The 20,882-nt window shown below is 36.0% G+C and overlaps 1 protein-coding gene across 1 annotated transcript in view; it reads left to right on the forward strand.

The window, feature by feature from the left end:
- Positions 1-20,599, forward strand: part of LOC106668923 (hypoxia-inducible factor 1-alpha-like) — a 38,386-nt gene extending 17,787 nt beyond the window's left edge. Inside the window, exons 2-12 of the mRNA XM_014398118.2 lie at positions 11,019-11,206; positions 11,284-11,426; positions 12,781-12,957; positions 15,384-15,559; positions 15,615-15,721; positions 15,798-15,945; positions 16,107-16,351; positions 16,414-16,634; positions 16,697-16,920; positions 16,980-17,107; positions 18,510-20,599. Of these exons, the coding sequence (XP_014253604.1) occupies positions 11,019-11,206; positions 11,284-11,426; positions 12,781-12,957; positions 15,384-15,559; positions 15,615-15,721; positions 15,798-15,945; positions 16,107-16,351; positions 16,414-16,634; positions 16,697-16,920; positions 16,980-17,107; positions 18,510-18,712 (1,960 nt within the window). The 3' untranslated portion in view covers positions 18,713-20,599. The remainder of the gene's footprint in view (positions 1-11,018; positions 11,207-11,283; positions 11,427-12,780; positions 12,958-15,383; positions 15,560-15,614; positions 15,722-15,797; positions 15,946-16,106; positions 16,352-16,413; positions 16,635-16,696; positions 16,921-16,979; positions 17,108-18,509) is intronic.
- Positions 20,600-20,882: the final 283 nt, after the last annotated feature.

Below are 20,882 nucleotides of genomic sequence, written 5' to 3' on the forward strand. Positions count from 1 at the left end.
ATTTCTCCAGAAGTTTTAGATCCTCTTAAATCATTGTTATATGGCCGCCATTCACGTCGATGTAGAACTTTTTGTCTTGATTCAGTAAATAATCATTTCTAATTAACACTGTTCCTTGCCCATCAGTTTCCAGTATACATTGAACCTTGCAATCCGTCTGTGCCTTCAGTGCCGCTCCTAAGCCATATCTGGCTCCTTGCAGCTTCTTGGCTTGCGCTGCTAATAGCTTTTTCGTTTATAGACGGAAGCTATGTTTTATTCTTTCCTCTCTTTATTCTATTCTATTTCACAGACGGTCGCATCTCTACTCCACTTAACGAGCTCTTCGTCACAGTAAAAACTGCGTCCGGGATGGGCCTCGCGGAGGCGGCTCGCTTGGGATTTAAGTGGAGGAGGAAAATGACTCGTATCGTCTTTGCTCTTTGGTCTATTTAGGTTTCCAACCTTTTCTCTTCATTATACGCTTCCAAAACTGTTGAGACGTCTTTAGCCCAGCCGGCGTACTTATTGCTTGTCTCAGCACCTCCATATTAGCTGTTTGTGCGTTGTTTTCGAAGAGCCATTGAACACGCTCTACAATGTACTGCGGACAGCACAAAGCCACGTGGCCCACCGTCTCCGGCTCTCCACAATCGCATAGGGGGCTCGCCTTTAGATTGAAGGAATGGAGCTTAGCGGCAAAGTCTCCATGACCTGTCAATAGCTGGGACATATAATGATCCGTTTGGAAGTGTTTTAGTCTTAATCTGTCTCGGTCTACGAGTCGGTGAACTCATGTTGAACCAGCACAGGTCACCTCACTGAAGATGGCGCAATGCCGAAAGGTGTTTGAATACAAAAAACACGCGAGTAGAAACAGTAACCCTGTGCCGGTTCAAAATGAGTATTACGCCGTTGATTCTGAAAAACTGCAGCTTTCAATTTTTTTCCAGATTTTAACCCCCTCCTTGGGGCGGAATAGTAGAATATCTGACTTAGTTGGCAGGGTTTGTAGAACGTCGAGTTACATCGATTGTCATAGCCCCACCTCGCCTTGGCCCATTGTTAGTAGTGAGGGGGTTAAAACATCCCCTTAGGGCAACGGAAGTGTGCACAGAAATCTCTTGAGTTACCGTCACTTCATTCTCTCTAAACCAACACATATATTGATTATTCATTACACAACACACAAGAATAAATTGTCCTCTATAAAATTTGCTTTTTTCAACTCGTCGTATTTGCGAGATATAATTGTGAAAGCGTTTGTTTTTATCTTTATTTTTTGTCCTTGAAGGCTTGATTTTTCTTCAACTTCAAAAAGTGATTAAAGAACCATTCATGGGTGTCGGTCAGGACAAAACAGATAAAGGATAGTTATCATGCTTTAAACTCGGTAAACAAAAATAACGTAGAACAAGTTATCGATTGTCTTTTACATTAGGCCATAGCCGGAGCCTTTAGCAACAATAGAAGCCTTTGGAAGCCAAGCTATATCAATTTCAAAAATAGAAAAACATCTTTAAGAACAATCAACAGATGAACAACAGTTTAGGAGTTTAGAATGAGTGATTCGTTTTACTGTTGTTTGCGTAAACAACAATTATGAGTTGTTGTTACCTTTCAGATTGGTCGGATTGCACATCCGATTAATTGATTGAGATCTGATTACATAATCGCAAATCTCTCTCTGACACCCCTGACAAATATGACACGTGACGTACACTTACTTTTCCGCCAAAAGTACGGACGCGTATGCGACCGACATGCAGAGAAAGGTTGCTTCATGTGTCCCACGTAATTGAAGGATAGCATTCCTTGGCTCCCACAGGGAGCGAGTAGGAATGTCGCCCAATATTAGAATTGTGCTCTAGTAAGTCAGCGAATCTTTGGGCCCCCGTTCCGATTTTTAGAGGAAGCAAGGTTGTTTTATTATATATAGTACTGATAGTTTTGTGTACGTAATGTGTGTTGAGAGTTATGTTTTTATTAGTGTGTACGGGTAGTGTGAGATCGTCGATGGCGGAGTAATGAGTACCAACCCCATCCACCCTCAATTAGAGTAGTTATAGGTGCAAAGGTTGAAGGAGGAATATCGATCCACCACTCTAATTGAGTGAAAGGTCTTAAGGTTAGATAAAAAGCTAACTAATTTCTCAGCGCAATTTGCCCCACGCCTGTCAGACAAATCGGAAAATTGCAGGTCTTCTTTCCTTTGTTGGGTCCTAGCTCGTGCATGAACTAATGCATTTAAGAATGAGTGAAAGTGTGACTGGGTATGGATATAGGAACCCGACTTCGATGGCTGGATGGATAAGACCGAGGTCTAACCCCGGACTGCCAACACCCGAGATGGGTGTTTCTCGAGGCTTGCCGGTAATTTATTGTAAATTACAAAAAATGGAATAGCCGGAGGACTGTAAGAAGTTGAGGCTACTGTTTTAATAGGCTCAATACTGCACATGTGTGTTTATATGTATGTGCAGAGTTTTTAAAAATTTCCCACTTATTTTACGTTCAACGTCGAAAATTGGTGTTAAAATCGAATCAGAAACGGCGAATATTCCATTACCAATATGAGTTACGCCTGAATTCGAGTTCCTCACTGAAGATGGCGTGTAGCCGAAAGGTGTTCGAGCGACATCGTAATGCACGAGCTAGGACCCAACAAAGGAAAGAAGACCTGCAATTTTCCGATTTGTCTGACAGGCGTGGGGCAAATTGCGCTGAGAAATTAGTTAGCTTTTTATCTAACCTTAAGTGTCCCAGTGCCCGTTTATCGTGATACTAGGAAGCGGGGATTTGGTATTCCCTCGTTGACTATTTCCCAAGCACTGCAGCCTTTTGGTTTATTGTACTTTTCCTAGTTACTTAGTTAAGTAGAATTGACTAAATCCTTCTTTCAAGAATTAGAACTCCAGTGTAGCAATTTTTGTCCAGGGTCTTTTTGGTATTCTAAGTTTTCTCCATTGCGGTTGCTTCTCATTCGAAGGGTAGTAGATTCTTCCCTCTTCATTGCATAACCTACAAATGGGGTCATTCCTGAATGTACCCATGTTGTGTAGATGTCTTCTCAACTAGTGACCAGTAATCCTATCACTCCTCGGAGTTCAGCTCTCTCTGTGAGTTTGCCAGTCATGGTGAGGGTGCTTTAACTTAAGTTTACTGAATCTAGAATCTCTAGAGTTTTTCCACTTCTCCTTTGGTATTTTTGTATCCTTTCTGTGATGGAGGATTCTATGTTTGTTTTGTTATCCCAAGAATAGGTCCAGGGCCTTTTTATGATCTTGCAAATACTCCTCTGACCAGTGTGTCGGTTTTTTCGTTAGCCGAAATTCCCTTGTGCCCTGGTAGGAGATTTTTGTTCCCCAAGCACTGCAGCCTTCTGGCTTATTGTACTTTTTTTTGTTCCTTATAGTTCATTTTGTCGACTCGATCGTTGCTACAATTCCTTTCATCGTGTTTTCTTTGCATCCCATGTTATATCTCCATTGGGCGGTTTGCCAACATTCGAAGATGATATTTGCTGCTTATTCCTCCTTATTACATAATCTGCAAATGGTGTCATCGTTGAATTTTGGTTCTCAGAATGCCAGTGACGGGTATATAGCGCTATCACTCCCCTGAGTTACTCTGCCTAACTGTAGATTTGTGTTTGCAAGTTTGTGTGAGGGTTCTCCATGTGTTTACTGTGTGTGGCGCCTCTGGAGTTGCTCCACTTTTTTTTATTTTTGTGGACTGGTTCTGAGATGAAGGAGTAGGCTTGATTTATGCCGATTATTGGTTCTGGTCTTATGGTCTTGCAGGTCCTCTTCTGGCCAGTTTACTTGTTCATCACCGAAAATTCCTTCCAAACCGGATACTGTCTGGTTGATGTTTTCCCAGGTTTTGGACATTTGGATCTGACCGTTTTATGTTCTAGTGCTTTTAGGACTTGGTTGCCTGATGTTATGAGAATTTTTTGTCAGTGAAACCTCTTAATTTCTAAGAACAATTTCATTGGTTTTGGGCCATCTGCAGACCATATAATTATGTTTGATCTTTTGATGTTTTTTATGTTTGTTTTGTTTGTTTCTTTTGTTTGATTTTTATCCTTTAGTCTGTTAAAATTTCATGGGGTGTTGCAAAGGTTGTTTTCAGTATCATATAAGTCACCATTTCTAGGAAAGGGTGTCTGATTTTATTTGACATTGTATACCCGGCATGTTTACTTCACATTCATTTCAAGTTTAGCGATTTATTGCATTTTTGTATAAACTCCAGAGAATTGTAGAAGCCTTGTAAAAATATCGACCAACTTAAATAATTTACCCTCCCCACCATCTCTTGCACGGTACGAAAGCAGGTATCCAAAGAAGGAAGGATTTGTCTTTTTGGGTCAGCCTCAGGTTGGTAGTCTTTTTGGGATTTTGTTCGTCTTCCTCGGGTTTTATTACACAACAGGCAAGAGAAAGACAATTTTGAGTTAAACTTGCAGAACGGTAAACCTTTTTCACAGGAGAACTTAGAAGAAAAAATCTTAACATTTCATTTTGGATTTGATTAGTTCTTCTGTTAAACTCCCTTATCCGACCTTTCATCCACTTTTGTTTTCTTTTTTCACTTTGTATGAGATATATAAAAGGAGGTGAAGACGATTTTCTGGATAAAAATATGTTGACTTGATGTCAACAAGGCTGTATGTCTCTGAACATACTGGTGTGACCAGCATCTCGCTGCCTAAAAAAATTGAAACATCAAGACATCACAGTAGTGTGTATCACAATCCTAAAATTTTTCCAAAATCCTAGAGTATCACAACAGTGATTGTGATATTTCCTTGGGATGATAAATCTGTTATTTGATAGTTGCATATCATCCTGGTCTGTCTATCCTCATTTTTTGTCGGTTGAGACGTATTTCAGCATAGAAGAGAGCGAAATGCCAAAATGCGTCTGAACTGACCAAAATCAATGAGGGCAGGCAGACCAGGATATCAGGTAACTGAAACAATAATGTCACCAGTATGCATTACAAATAAGTGTAATTAACATGCTTTACCAAGAATGTACAAACTAAATTATTATAAAAAATTTAATTTTTATTCTTTATGTAGTGATCCTGTTGGGCCAGACAAAGTTATTTTTATAGATTGTTGTCGGCTTAGTTCAATTCGCCTACAAAATAGATCCCAAACCACAGAGTTAATTTATTCCTGCATTTGTTCTGCTTTTTCTTGGCAGGTTCCCTTGAATAGGGCATTGACATGACATCCAATCATTTTGATATTAGGAAATAAGGAGAAATCAGGTGTGTAATGTATCATTACCGCTGAAAGTTCAGTCATTTTGGATTCTCTGGCTCACATAACTGAAAAAAATTATATATACATAATTCGGACAGAAGTCTCAGCGGGCTGACTGCGGTGAAAGACAAACGACACACACAAAACCCTTTGGTGATAACTGTTAGGCAAAAGATGAACCCGGATGTAACCGGGCTTACATGATTTGCGTGAAAGGCCTTAGTGTAAATAATCACAATGATAGGGTTGATTGACTGGCTTAGGTGGCACACTCTGGTACCATGAATAATATAATCACTCCTAATGACATTGTGGCCCATTTTAAAAAGTTTGGAATATCTACATGGCAGAAGTAAATTTCATCAAGGACCCAAGGAAACATGTACGCATTCACTCAACTGTCCATACCTATCAGGTTTGGTTCTCAGGGTTAAATGGGGCAAAGAGGTTTTTCACTTCAGTGATTTTGATCTCAGCCGCAGTATAGAATAGGTTTTAGATCAACGCCACATGATCATAAGGGAAAGGCATGGCCTGATGCCCACCATGTACTACCACTCTCTTACCTCAGAGGAAAGAGAGGCATTAATAAAGACCATAGTCAGAAAGAGGATTCATTATATAATTATTTATTTTTTTAACTTATTATTGTAAAATATTGTCCTAACTGATAAATGGGCAATTAATGCACCATTTTATTTTCACCCCTCCTTATTACAATTGGTTAATTTTGAAAGGAGTCGACCTTTACAACCTTGCACACCTTGACTAATATTGGCCTACTGTGCAATCTCAGTTATTATATAGAAATAGGATATATAGAAATAGGTTTGAGGCTTTTTATCAGATCCCAAAGCTTTGTCGAGGGCTTCTGTATCATCATTCAGGCCTTCGCTTTTCCTGTTCCTGAAGTAGGAATCTCAGCCTGCTATAGAAGAAAGTGCAAATTTTGTTCTAGGGCTTAAAGCCCCCTTCAATAACAAAACAACATAATAGAAGGAGCTGTATATAGACTCGTGTCCCACACAAGTACAAAAGGGCCTGTTTACAAAATATATACATTATGAACATAACTGCAATAAAATTAAAATGGTCAATTAAGTGAATAGTACAAATAATTTAGTAATAATTTACTGATTAAGGCAACTGGAGCTAAGTTCTAATGGCAGGAGGTAATCAAACAGACACGACTTAAAGGTGGAAAGGGAAGGGGCTTGGCAGATAGGAAGAAGAAGGGAATTACAGAGTTTGGACGAACAGATGAGGAAGGAATGACAGAAAATGGTAGCTCTGTGTTTAGGGGGATAGGTCAGAAGGGCGGGAACGAGTATGATGGTATTGCACCAAAGCCCCTAAAAGTTAGGAGATAATACGTAGAAAGGAAAGGAATGGAAAAATACCGTTTGGTAAAGGAAGGAGACAAGGAAGTATAGCCTGCGGTAGGAACTACTTCAAGCTGGAGTACATATCAGTCACATTGGACTTCCTTGGGGAGCCATAGGTAAAATGTACAAAATAATTTATTGAGCGCTTAAGTCTTTCACCCAGCTCCTCCAGTGAGTCCCCGTACAATATCTTTGATCAAAGTGGGGGAGAATATGAGAGGAGACAAGTTTACTAGTGGGGACAAGGTGGCTGGAAAACGGAATTGATGGAGGGTGGAAAATAATCGGCAGGAGATGAGGGATCTTTCCATGACAAGGTCTAATCAAGGACAGTCCTAAAGTTCTTGACAGCGGGACAGAAAGAAATAGGGCGATTGTTGATGGTTAACGGAGGGATACAATTTAAGGAATGAAGGAGAGAAAGGGACCCACAATAGCTTGGGATTTTCTACATTAAGGTTCAGCCCATTTTCAGTGGCCCAGGAGCTAATTGAATTTAACTCCTGAATTATTACAATTACAGCTTGTAAGTCAGTAAGAGGAAAGGAAGAAGGATTTTGGGAATTTCCATTAAGATGATGGGAGCAAGATTTTATGGATTTATACCAGTTGTTAATGTAGCGACCAAAAAGAGAAGCACATAAGCTGTTCTGCTGATCCGAGTCGATATGCCTCTGGAGTCTGCAGTGTCCAAACAGCATTTTTTCTATCACTCTACTCCTAACATGTCCTAGGTATAGTTTTGGCCCTTTAATAAATTTATGGGGTGTTGGTGGCCTTAATAATTAAGATGTTGACACAGTGACTCATCACTGTAAGGTAAAGGTCCCAGCATACTTACAAATGAGCTTTTTTCCACCACCCACTCCAGGGTTCATATAACCTCATACATTGTATAAAAAAACTTGTTGCATACATACAATACCATAGAACTAAGGTATTATTCTTAATGTTGTCTGATAGATCTATGTTTTTGGCAATTTTTTCATCGTTCAAAAGGGTTCACTGAAGGTATCCAAACTTTCTTTGGCTAATTGTCAGGCTCCTAGTTGAACCACTGCCCTGTGTATTGTAGTTGTCACTAATGCCTGACAGGGCTATGATTAACAAATGGTTATCACTACATTTCTCTGAGTAATGAGTAATAAGATAAATAAGTAATATACAAAGAAACATTATTAATATAAATGAAATGGCATTGTCATACGTCAAAGAAAACTATTGATTCAGCATTTTGAAATTTACTTGTGAAACTACAATATTTTTCTATAACTCAGCAGGTATATGACCTATTTGTTCACAACATGATTATAATTAAGTATAAAATTCTTCAAATTATGATATACATAAAATAGAATATAATATATTTAGTTTTGTAGACATAACATACTTATACTACAAAACATACAAATTATTTATTATATTAAATACAGAATAATAAAAATGTACCAGGGCTGAAATGAGGGCAAGCTGCCGGATGCCCCATTAAAAAATGTACCTGATGATTTTTTTCAAACTCATTTTAATCTATGATCGGAATGTATTTTATAATATTTGAACATTCCATAAAAAAGTTTACACATACAGTCAGTTTATAAAATTATATGTCCTGGTTTTAAGTTAAGGGGGCAATGAATAAACAGAATTGGCCATACCATAATCAGTGCGACCAATCTGCTAAAAATTGTTTTCAGGCTACTTCAGAATCGCTAGTTAATCTGTGTAAAATGGTTCATGTATAAAACAAATCCCCCCCCCAAAAAAAAATTAATATTTTATTCGGAAAGATGAAGATTCGTCGAATTATAAACTAGTATGTAAATTCGCAGAAAGTAATTTAGTTTTATTTTGACCTGACATAATTGTCATGATGGTGAAAATGCCTGCAATTTATTCTCTCAAACCTATAATTTTGTGATGACCTCGTCTGAAAGCAATTACATCATGGCAGAAAAAGCTCCTTCTCGTTTCTTGAAATATTCATTCAGATTAGAAGTGAATATAAATTTTTATTTTGCACAAAATCAATTTCTTTATATGAAAAGTATTAACGAGCATAAAATTTACAGTTTACCATTAAAAATATATTTATATTAAAAAAAATAATACAGCCAAATGTATAACTATATAATCAATAATAGATTTATAATCATAAGATTTCCATCCTGTATTAACAATGTTTTTATTTCTAAAAATAAATTATTAATAAACATTCATTCTGCCTGATACGCGTATTTCCTTATGCATGAATTTACAAATTTGTATTCAGTTTTGTTTGCACTAGTTGCTGTGTCTTTTTAAGGTAAATTATTAAAATATCACACTAAATCCGTAGTGCTGAAAGCTTAGAGAGAAAATGTGTCCCTCGTTTTACTATTAAAACATCATTACAGTAGACTTGTTATCTGTGGGGGGATACGTACCAAACATAACCATGAATAAACAAATGAGAAAAAATTATTTGAGTTTAAAAAAGATAAATTAAACTTCACAGTTAGAAGTAGATGGTGATGAATCAGTGAAATTTGCTCTTCCAGCTTTCTCAAAGAAGGTTGTTATAAGAGGCTGCTTTGACTGGTTTTTCAACTGCTGGAAATTTTATCGGAGAGGGTCCATTGATTGAGTTAGCAGTGATGATATCATGCTTCTTTCCTTTATTGGAAGATCATATTCTATGATTTTGTTTTTCATCTTTTGAGCTAAACGAAAGATTTATCCAGCTGTTTCTATTGCTCATTCCCGTTTTTCTTCTATTTTATCCTCTTCTGTGGTCAATTTGATGAGTTTTGCCAATTATTCATTAGTGAATTTTCAACCACAGATGGGTGAAAGCGCAGATAACAAGAGTGTACTGTACCTTTTTATTTTCATTATTATGCCTTTTTTAATTTTTAATTTGTGATTACCTATTAAATTTTGAATTGTATCAGAGGTCATACAACCTTTTTTACTGGATTTAACTTTTTTAACCACTGGATTTAACCTGATACATTTTATCTTATAGTGATGAGCGCCTATTCAATGATTTAACTGTTGCGGCCAGGGAGCCTGCAATGTACAGTTAACAGTTCCATTATTCTAGTCCTAACTTGTCCTTAGATTGTTAGATTGTTCTATGGTCGTTTGATAACTTGAAAATTTTCTCATTTCCAGTTCTGTTTTCTTTATTTTTATGTGTGCTCTCTATTTTGCTTTACAATCTAGCATCGGGGTACTATTTTTATATTGATTGTACTGTCTGTGATTTTTCTGTTTGTATAATTAATATTTACAGACTTATGCTCTTTAATATAATAATTTTCCAATATTTTGTCCATCAGTTCGGTTGTTCATATTTTTCAGTTTTCTTGTCGATGCTTCAATACCATTTTCCACTGACATAGCCAGTGACACACTAGCCTTCGTTTCTAAAAGTTTAGAGTATTTGTACTCTTGCCTAGAAGTAGGAGGAGAGATGTTGTATGTACTTAGTTGGGAGGATTTTTTTTAGTTTACATACCTTCAAGCCAGACTTTATCAAAGGATTAAGATATGTTTCTCTTCTAATGCTCTTTCTATTATATCAGTAATTCTGTGAACTTGATCTATTGTTGAGTGTTTTATTCTAAACCCAAATAATGTATGATGTGTTGTGTATTGCATTGTGGTATCCCACATCATAATTGATTGTCTTTATATACCTCTGCCAGAACCCTCCACCAAATCCCCAAAGACCTCTCAAAGATCCATATTAAGCAATAATTCAACATCAATAAAACAAAATTTAACTTCTTAACAGACATTCAACTATTAGATAAAATGTAAATTTCATATTCACTCAATTCTTGTTTCCTCTGATGGTGCCCTATGTTGGCGGTGTGGCCTCGGGTGTTGGTCGCCCTTGGGCTGGATTCAGGAGTACCTTCCCAGACTCTGAGGTCAAAGAATCTCCAGTGAGCTTAGGAGGGAGTGTCAAAGGTGACAAGTCACTGGCCCCTCTTCGATAAAGCTCTGCACACAATGTAAGATTAAAAGTATTAGTCCCATGAGATTCCGTTCTTTCCCTGCCTTTGGATGCCACTGCGCCGTGGTTTGTTGGGACTTTGCTCTGATGGAGCTGAGCTGATGCCTATTCTCAGTGTGATGTATTTATTACTAAACGTTCTTACTGCACAGTATTATGATGTAAATCCTCTTATTCTTCTGAGCTAAAAGATTACATTTAATTTATTAGCAGGTTGGCCATCTACAATACTGATCTGTTCTCTCCCCTGCTGTATCCATCAGCCGTGTGCTGTGACATTGATAGACAATTTTATTTTTTATGAGCTATAACAAAAAAAAAATACAAATAACTCTTTAGAATGTTGTTAATCTTGTTTAAATTGTTTCAGGCCGAGTGAGAAGAGAAAAGAGAAATCACGAGATGCTGCCAGGTGCAGAAGAAGTCGAGAAAGTGAGATATTCACGGATTTGGCTGCGGCGCTTCCCCTGCCTACAAGTGTCGTTTCACACCTTGATAAAGCATCTATTATGAGATTAATCATCACTCACTTAAGGATCATGAAAATTTTTAAAAAAAGTAGTCACCTGCCTAACAAAATTTTTTCTGTTAATTTTTAATACTTTACTCAATTTTTATACGACATAAATTTTCAGTTGAGACGAAAAAAGAAATTAAAAAAGACTCTCATGATGACTTGTTTTTGAAAGCAGTAGGAGGGTTTGTTCTGGTCTTAGCACTTGATGGGGACATCATATTTATATCAAACAATGTTTCCACTTATTTGGGAATATCACAGGCAAGTTGAAAATCATAATTACATTATTTAGTTTTTTACTTAAACATTTGACTTTAAGTCCGATCAGTTACCACAAAAGGAGTCGGCCACTTTACAACCTGTGCACTATGATCAATATAGTGCATCTCCATTCTAGACCTCCTCATCGGCTTTTCCTCTTTCAGGTATACGAATCTTAGCCAGCGTAAACATGTATCAACCGAGGACTTTTTCCATTGTTTCTTCTTTTTACTGGCAATATCTGCATAAGCTTTCTGCTGATCGAAGTCTATACTTGGATATATAGCCTTTGGAGTGTGCAGTATCCAGTCAGTAACTAATTAGTTATTCTAGTAACAGGTTTTAGTTTTAGTAATTGTGCAGTTCTCCTTTGATACACAGTTACATTGGACTGAGGATTTAGTCATAATCCATTGTATGATTGATCTGTTTGTTTTTGGCAGTTTAGAGGCGGCAGAAGCATTCTTGGCTTTACAACCAGTTGCCTCTCTGCCCTGCATGCTTGTTGTTGTTATCCATAATAGCTCTGATGCAGTCCCAAACTGATCTGGACTTACTATTAATAGGTAGTTGCTTTTAGTGCCACCTGGCTGTCCAAGTAGTTATTCCTTCGTTAATGATACCTAGTCTTTATTCTTCTTGGTGTTTGTTCAGTACCCACAATCCTCATTTGAAAGATGGTGGCATATATTTTATTATTAGTTTATTCCTATGGAAACCAGCTCCCGGACCATACTCAGCCTTAGGGCCATTTGCGTACGATTAACTGGAATTTTCTTCCAGTATCCTCTACCATTATTTGAAATTTTTTATCAAATCTGAATTTTGGAGTTATGACATCAACGAGCATCCCCAGAATCTTGCCTGCCTGAAGCTTTAATTGCTCCTTGTTGAAGGTATGTAGTGGTGGTAGATTCTGAAAGATTTCCAGGGTTGGAGTCGTTCTCATCACCACAGTTATGCTCAGGAATGCTAGACTCTGAGCACTACTGCAAACTCTGACTGCCCTTAGCTCTAATGTCTTTGTTCAAGGCTAGAATGGCTCTAACAATCAACCGTAGGGACTTTTTTTTTGTTTAGTCCCCAAATTTTCCCACAAAGGAGTTTACATTTACCAACTGCAGTTTTCGCCATTTGTGTAATTTTACTTAATTGTTGATTCCATGAAAATATTCTAACAACAATGACTCCTAGATATTTTACTTCTTTAGAAAAAGGATTTACAACTCATTTAGCACATTTTATAGCATATTATTTATTATATAATGTTTGCTACATAACTTATTACTTTACTTATGTTTTTAATAAATAGTAAAGTGTCATGTTATTTCTGACAATCATTTGGGAATCACAGGTAGACCTCCTGGGACAAAGCATTTATGAAGTCACCCATCCATGTGATCATAGTGATATTAAGGAAGTACTCTCGGTGAAAAATGATCCTAGTGAGCAGTCATCATTCTTTTTACGAATGAAGAGCACTTTGTCAAGTAAAGGCCGAAGTATTAATATCAAATCTGCTTCATACAAGGTAAATTTCTATAACATAATTTCAAGTTGGGTGTGTGTATGTGTAAGTTTTTTGGGTTTTCAGAGAAAAAAGTCAAACTTTCAAAATATAAAGAGTATATGCGGTCTGGTGTGACTTAGGTTTTAGAAAAACGTGTGTGGTGATTAGTGACCGTTAGTCGACGATTATTCAGAAACCGTGAGATGCGGTCTGGTGTGATGTAGGTTTCACAAAAACACCAATAACAAATAAATCCGACGTAATCTACAAGATCAACTGTTTAAACTGTCCGGCAACTTACATCGGTCTTACATCTCAATATTTGGACACGAGAGTAAAGCAACATATCTTTGATTGCAAAAAACCCAAGCAAAATCCTACAGCACTCGCTACCCACCATTTTGAACACAAACACAATTTCGACTACAAAAATCCAAAAATATTACATACAGAACAAAACAAATATAAACGTAATTTCTTAGAAATGGTTTATATCAACCGAGATAAACACAGCATCAATTACAGAACAGACACATGTAAACTCAGTCGCAGCTACGCCAATATCAATAATATATATATAAATTCAATACAGATAACATACCTATATCATCACATTACATTCCACACATCAAATATTTTTCACATAGTCTAATTTCCCAACAATTCAGCTTTCCTTTTCCTATTTATCCCTTTCTATATAATCCTGAAAGGATAATCTGGCCGAACCATTACCAACACATTTTTTCCCTTCGTCGGCTCTTTTCACTTCAAGGAAGTCGATGCCTTATACAAAAATGTCTTTTCTATACCAACATCCTTCCCCACCCCTTCAAAATCCAACGTATATAAACACAAAATAGCAAAATCTCACTGGCACTCTCGACACGACACGCAAGAATGACACAAATACACAGATGACAAACAATTTGAATGAGTAGAAATACTTTGATTGAATATATAAAATATATTTTGTATTGTATAAATTCACTTTTCCACATCCAAAATGTAATTGTTATATGTAAACAATGTTTGTAAATCCTAGGCCCTGAAGATGATCTCAATAAAGATCGAAACGTTGGCACAATAAAGAAAATGTTTTTCTGAAACCTACATCACACCAGACCGCATCTCACGATTTCTAAATAAATATTTTAGAAAAACATTTTCTTTATTGTGCCAATGTTTCGATCTTTATTGAGATCATTTTCAGGGCCTGGGATTTACAAACATTGTTTAAATTTAACAAATACATGTAGGATGTGGACAAAAAGTGAATTTATACAATTAAAAAAAAAAAAAATTATATTCAATCAAATCACCACACATAAATTTATTTTATTTTTAATCCAAAAGATAATTTCCTTCATTTTCTATAATATACGGCCAGAATGTTTCTGGTAGCAGAAATTGTCTCCTTTTTTGTGTAACTATGATTTTCAGTGTTTTCACTCAAAAATTCCCTACCTTTTAAGTAGTTTAGGTAACGGAATAAATAAAAATCAGAAGGTGCTAAGTGTTCCCAAGAGAACAGAGGGTGGGGCAACTGTTGCCTTAACTCGGTGATTTACTCTGAGTGAGCGAAGCTTTATGAGGCCTGGTGTTGTCATGGTAAAACTCATCATTGCAACTATTCACTAAGACTGGACGTTTCCGTTCTACGCTGACCCAAGACACTCTATCTGGGCACTGTATAACTTGGTTAGGTTGCATGGTTACAGCAATCAATAAATCATTCCTCGAACATCCCACCAAACAGACCCTTATTATGAGGGTGCAACTGTTGCTGTCGATACGTTGTTTCATTCTTTTTGCAGTCTTTCAGCGTGTAACATTTTTGTAAAGGACCCACTTCTCATCTTTGGTGACCAAAATAGGAAATAAACCCTTCTAATTTATTCCTATTCAGGTGTGAAATGCAATAACCTTGGTTTTGGTTTTCCTTGTTCCCATGAGTAAAGAATATAAGATATTTCTTTTTATTCTGTGATAAACCCTGACAGCTCTACTACTGTTAATTTGTCCTCATCGTCCAATGCCACTTATCAGTTGTTAGTTTTAAGTTTGTTAGGCTGATCTTTGATGCGTCTCTCCATCTGAACCACTGACTCGCCAGTTCATTTACAACATTATCACCGTAAAATCCGCATAAATTTCAACAGGCATCAGTCACTCTGCCATCATCAAAGTCAGCAAGCAGTGCCTCAAATGAAGTATATCTTTATCTATGTAGTACAGGTCGCAATTTATTCTAGACTAGATTTTAGGATCAACTGCCTCTTTCTTAACAATCTATTTCAATTAGGTTTTTCCCACCCTAGAGCTAACGGGGTAGTCGGTAATAACGGATTGCCTTTATAAGGGTAAAAGTCAAAATTAAAAAAAAACTTACACACCTACACCCAATATAAACATATTTTTTCCACACTTATATTGTATATAATACAAAGGTCCTTCGTATCAATGGTCGGTTCATGGAACTCGATGGTGCTCTAAATGACAAATTTAGTTTTGTAACTATCGCCACTCCGATCCCACATCCGAGTGACATCGATGCACCGCTCGGGGCCTATATTTTCTTGAGCAAACATTCCTTGGATATGAAGTTCACTTATGCAGATGAAAGGTACAATATATTATTTTTACCGATTTACACCAAATTGATTGTTTTTAATTTACAGAATGACTTACTTTTTGGGTTACGAGCCGAAAAATTTAATTGGCAAATCCATGTATCAGTATCACCACATTCAAGATAACAGCTGCATTGAAAAAACATACAAAGCTTGTAAGAAAATTTTTCAAATTTGATTTTTTTTTTTTTTTTTTTCAATTGTAAAAATCTGATAAATGTTAATTTTTAGTGTTTGCAAGGGGACAGTCTGAAACAGGGATGTACAGGTTTTTAGCTCAAGGTGGGGGCTACGTGTGGGTATCGACACAAGCAACAATTATCTACTGTGACAAAGGGACCAAGCCCCAGAGCATCGTTTGCGTCAATTATGTTATTAGGTACAAATAATTTTATAGAATATTATTTGTCCAATTTTTTTAAAAATGTTTAATCCAAGTAACTAGGCAGTGTAGCCTACAGCTGAATCACCACTGTATGAAAGATAATTTTCTCACCTTACAATTTTCATTGTTGTTAAATAATAAGCGTATTTTTAAAGTGAAAAATTGCATGAAGACGAAGTCTACACCACAGATCAACTCGAGTGGGTCATGGAACATGAGAAGGAAAGGATACTCCCGACAGAGATGAAAACAGTGGCATCACCACCGAAACTTACTTCAGCAGTCAAATCTGAACAACCGTCTCCTCGTCCTCAACCGGCGACTATAAAGATATTCGCTCCTAAGACAGCAGAAATGAATCAAGGATTCCTTTCATTCTCGGATGAAAACGGATCTCCAAGTATATTTCTTATAAACTAATCTGTAAAATATTAAATTAACATTTGTTATTTTGATTTTTAGCATTGTGTAAAGACGAACCTGATGATTTAACATATCTGGCTCCTGTTGATGGTGGTGTATGCGTATCGCTTGATATCCCGTTGCACGATGTGTTCAACAATGTGACATTCAACCCCGACGATCAATATTGTCCGTTGATCAATGCAGATGCGGTGACTCCGTTGTTCTCGTCTTATCGCGATGACGGCTCGACTAATTCCTTGTCTCCAGATGAGACCGATGTAAGTTATGCAAATTTACACAAATTAGGGCAAATTGAAAGAGTGATTTTTTTTTAAATCAGAGGACAGGATGCAATCTCCCGTCACTCATCGTTGAACCTTCTAGTTTTGAAGAAGCAAACATGAAGACAATCCTTGGACTGGATCTGATCGATGCGGACACAGACGATTTGAATAAAGCACAGTACATTTGCGATGAGATGGAAGATATACCTTCATTAATGCCGTTTGATCTAGCCTGGAATGTCAATTTCCAAGCTAACAGCAATAATTCCAGTTCAAGATGGTAATTGTGATAATGCAAAGCATTTTAATATCAAAAATCTTGATTATAAACAATTTTAGTTCTCCAGTACCTCATGAGATGAATACTGATAGTCTACCAGAACTAAAGCAGTACCTTCAGAATGATGAAAACACCAGTGTGAGCACCATACAATCAGAATTCTTTATTGCTAAATCATTGGACAAAAGTAAGTCAGCTTTTAACTAAACAGTTTTACCATACTTATTGGGTATGTGCGTAAGTTTTTTTGTTTTTCGTTTTTTCAAATTTCGGCTTTCACCCTTATAAAGGCAATTTATTACCTGTTAGTCCAAGGGGGAAAAAACTATTGAACGATATTGTTAAAAAAGGGGTAGGCTATCTCAAAATTCTGTCTAGAATGAACTGTGGCGCGTACAACATGGAAGTATATAAAATTAATTTTTGCTTGCCGAGTTTGACTTGGGAAAAAGAGCATGCCTATCAAAATTTATGGGGATTTTACAGTGTTGTAACTGAATGTGTGAGTCAACAGTGGTTCAGACGCTTTCTTATGAGAGACAAATCAAAGACCAGCCTAATGAGCTTAAAAGGGATGACTTAATTAATGGCAAATTTAGACTGAAGTTCAAAGGAGCAGTGTTGCTTAAAACGGTAAATGGCATCCTTATCCACATGCATGCCCCACCTTTCTTATTGAGCATCACAACAGTAGGGGCTTAGCAGTTACGCTGAAATGATTTGACGCACGGTAACATAAAATTTCATATCTTTACTTGATAATGCAATAGTAACATGAAGTGTATGTCTGTCATTCCTTTGATCATATGGAACATGTCTAAAAAATTTTTTTGAGATTACCTCTTACATACAAACAAACTTTTTCTCTTTATTATATTAGTATAGATTTAGTTACTGGGGATGAGAAGTGGGTCTCTTACAAAAATGCTAAAGTAGGACAATTTGCTAGAAGACTGGAATGATGTTGTCGTCATCAAGAGTTGGACCCACGTAAGATACTATTTTCTGTTCAGTGGGATATCCGAGGATTAATTTATCGGAAACTGTTACCACGAAATCAAACCTTGAAACTTCTTGATTCAGCGTTGAAGGAAAAACGTCCAGCCCTGGTGAATAGATGCAACATCGTGTTTTACCACGGCACCAGGCCTCTTTCAGCCGCACTCGGAGTAAAATTGCCGAGTCAGGCTGGCAACAGATGTCCCACCGTCTATACTCTCCAGTCCTTGCCCCTTCGATTTTGCTTGTTCTGCTCCCAACAACCTCTTAAAAGGTTGGGAATTTTTGAATGAAAGTAAAAATCGAACTTAAGATGTATTCTCTAAGTAATCAGACTTAAACAAAAATGAGGTTTCTGCTACCAGAAAGTTGGCACTGTCTTATGGAAAACTAATTACATTTTTGATTAAAAATAAAATAAATTTATATTTTAAAAATTTGACTTTTTTCTGAAAAACCAAAAAAATTTAAGCACATACCAGATTAATTTTTATGCTTAATGTTATTCATTAATGCTTTCTCTGCCATATTTAATATTTGATTTACTTTTAATGTTGTTCATACTGAATTTCTGAAAAATGTGTTTACAGATGAAAGTCAAACATTGAAGAGAGTATTCCCCTCTGAGCAAGATACTGCCAAGAAAAGGAAGCACCAGACGCTGCCAGTCTCCAACTTTGGCAGTAACGAATCTATGTTGCAGAATCTATTTTCTGGCCATGATCTTGTCAACAGCTTTATGCTTCAAGCTCAGAAAAATCCAGTGATCCACAATTTTCAAAATAAGATTTAATAACGGTTTGGAGCTAATTTTTTTCCAAATTTGCCTTTTTATACGCCATTTGTAATAAAATTGAAGATGTTTTTGACAAAAATATTCATATAAAATGAAATTTAAAATTATAAATAGAATAATGGTATTGTGTTAAAATACGTTTTCATTATTTATAACTGTGTTCAAAAAGAAGCCACTAATCAAATTTGAAATATGAATGTGTAATGCAGTTAGTTTTTTTAAGGGTGTACCTGCAAAAATAAGCAGTTCGGTGGTGAAGGTCCGAGTTTCCCAACAAAAGACAAAATGGGATTTTTGTAAAGAGATTTTATTGTAGTTTTTTATAACATGTTATCTTGTAATTAAGGTGTTGTGTCCCCAGCCAATTGATTATTTAAGGGGTTTTGTCTTTCATATTCATCTTTTTTTTTTGTTTTTAATTTTAAATTCAATTTTAATATTGATTCGAGGAGGACAATTAGTTCTATGATTTTTTGCTCTTTTCGAACCTCATTTGGAGGAATGGAACTCCTCAGTTATCACAGTAAATCCTCAATGAAAAGTTAGTTGCAAATTTTAAGTACAAAAACTACTTAATTAATTTTTGTTTTATATGATGTGCTTTTCCATATTGAGTAACGTGTCAAAACATTTCATTTCTACTTTTATATGCTTAATACAGTGAAAACTTCCCTATAAAGGACACGCTCGGGGAATGAAACAAATTGTTCGCTTTTGGGAGAAGAGTGAAAAAGTGTTTAGTATTACAAGATGGGCCATAATCAATCAATAAAATTTGTATTTACTTGTAAAATATGATTTATTAAACACAAAAGAACATTTAAAAAAATGTGACTGAAAAACTTTGTTATTGATCTGCTTTATAGAAGATTTTAGAGGGAAGTTGCCAGGTAATCAGGATTTGTTCATTCAAGGAAGGCGTCTTCTTTTGAAAGGTGTCCGTTAAGGGAAGTTTCACTTTAAAATAATAAAGTGTTAATTTATCAAGGACGAAAACACACAATGAGTGCCAAAAGTTTTGATACACCTCATCTTCAAATTTATCCTCAATGAAATAGTCACCAATAACAGCAACGCTTATATGCCCCCAAATAAGTTTGCTGCCCCCCCCCCAATGCTTTACTGTGAGGATAAGATTCAGAATTCAGCTCTGTATTTTTTCTGACCAGATCCAAAAATACTAATACTTACACTCCTGAGGTTGAACGTTTTTAGTACAGTCGGTTTTCCGATAAATCTTATTTATATATCTTATCTTATTTATACATAGTTTAAATATTTTTTCTAGTTCTTTCTTGAGCCTCCTAAGCACTCTCGCTTGTTGATACACTTTTCAATTTCTTCCTTATTCTGTAGCCAATTTAAGAATTTTTCTGCATTTTCTGAAGCACTTAATTTAGACCTTCTGCTTCTTATAAATGAAAAACACTTAGTTGGGCCATGCTATTTTTTGAACTGTTGCATGACTCCTATCTCGCATCGGATTATGCAGACAAATCATTTTTCTTTCAACAACAGTGGTTTTTTGTCCCATTGCTCTTTAAAATGTATCGATTTTAAGCAAAAAAAAAAAATTGTAATGTTTAAGTACTGACCACAAGTGAAATGTTACGAAAGACATGCAATGAGGAGCATCTTTTGCCCCTGTTTTGCCTTCAGAACACTTGAAGGGAGATAATTATGTACCTGTTTTGTGGTGTTTCATCATGAAAAAAATGTAAAAAGATAATTTTTTCGTGTGTATCAAAACTTAAGACACCGTAAATTGTAAAATATTACAGCCAAATCAAAATGAGATTATTGTTGAGGATTTTCTGTTTTATTTTAATAAAAAATTATTGTATACCATTATGTAAAAATATAGAATAGGATTCATTTAAACAAATAAATATATATATTATTATACATACCAAAATATATATTAGTTTTTAAAATATGTTTCTTTTTTTTTTACCTTAAACCGTCTTCTGGTGATCCAAAGGTTGCAAATACACTGAGAGGTAAAAAAGTGGCAGCCCTCGGTTTTTTTTATTAAATGCAATCGTTATAATTTTTATTTTTTGTTGTTTACTGGATTCTTTTAAAGAAAAATATGATATATATATAATAAATAAACCGAGTAAAACATTTTTATCAAAAATGTTGCTGTGGAAACAATGAAGAAAAT

The sequence above is a fragment of the Cimex lectularius genome, unplaced genomic scaffold (assembly GCF_000648675.2).
Source record: "Cimex lectularius strain Harlan isolate CLEC.00 unplaced genomic scaffold, Clec_2.1 scaffold66, whole genome shotgun sequence".
In the NCBI taxonomy this organism is placed as follows: Eukaryota; Metazoa; Arthropoda; class Insecta; order Hemiptera; family Cimicidae; genus Cimex; species Cimex lectularius.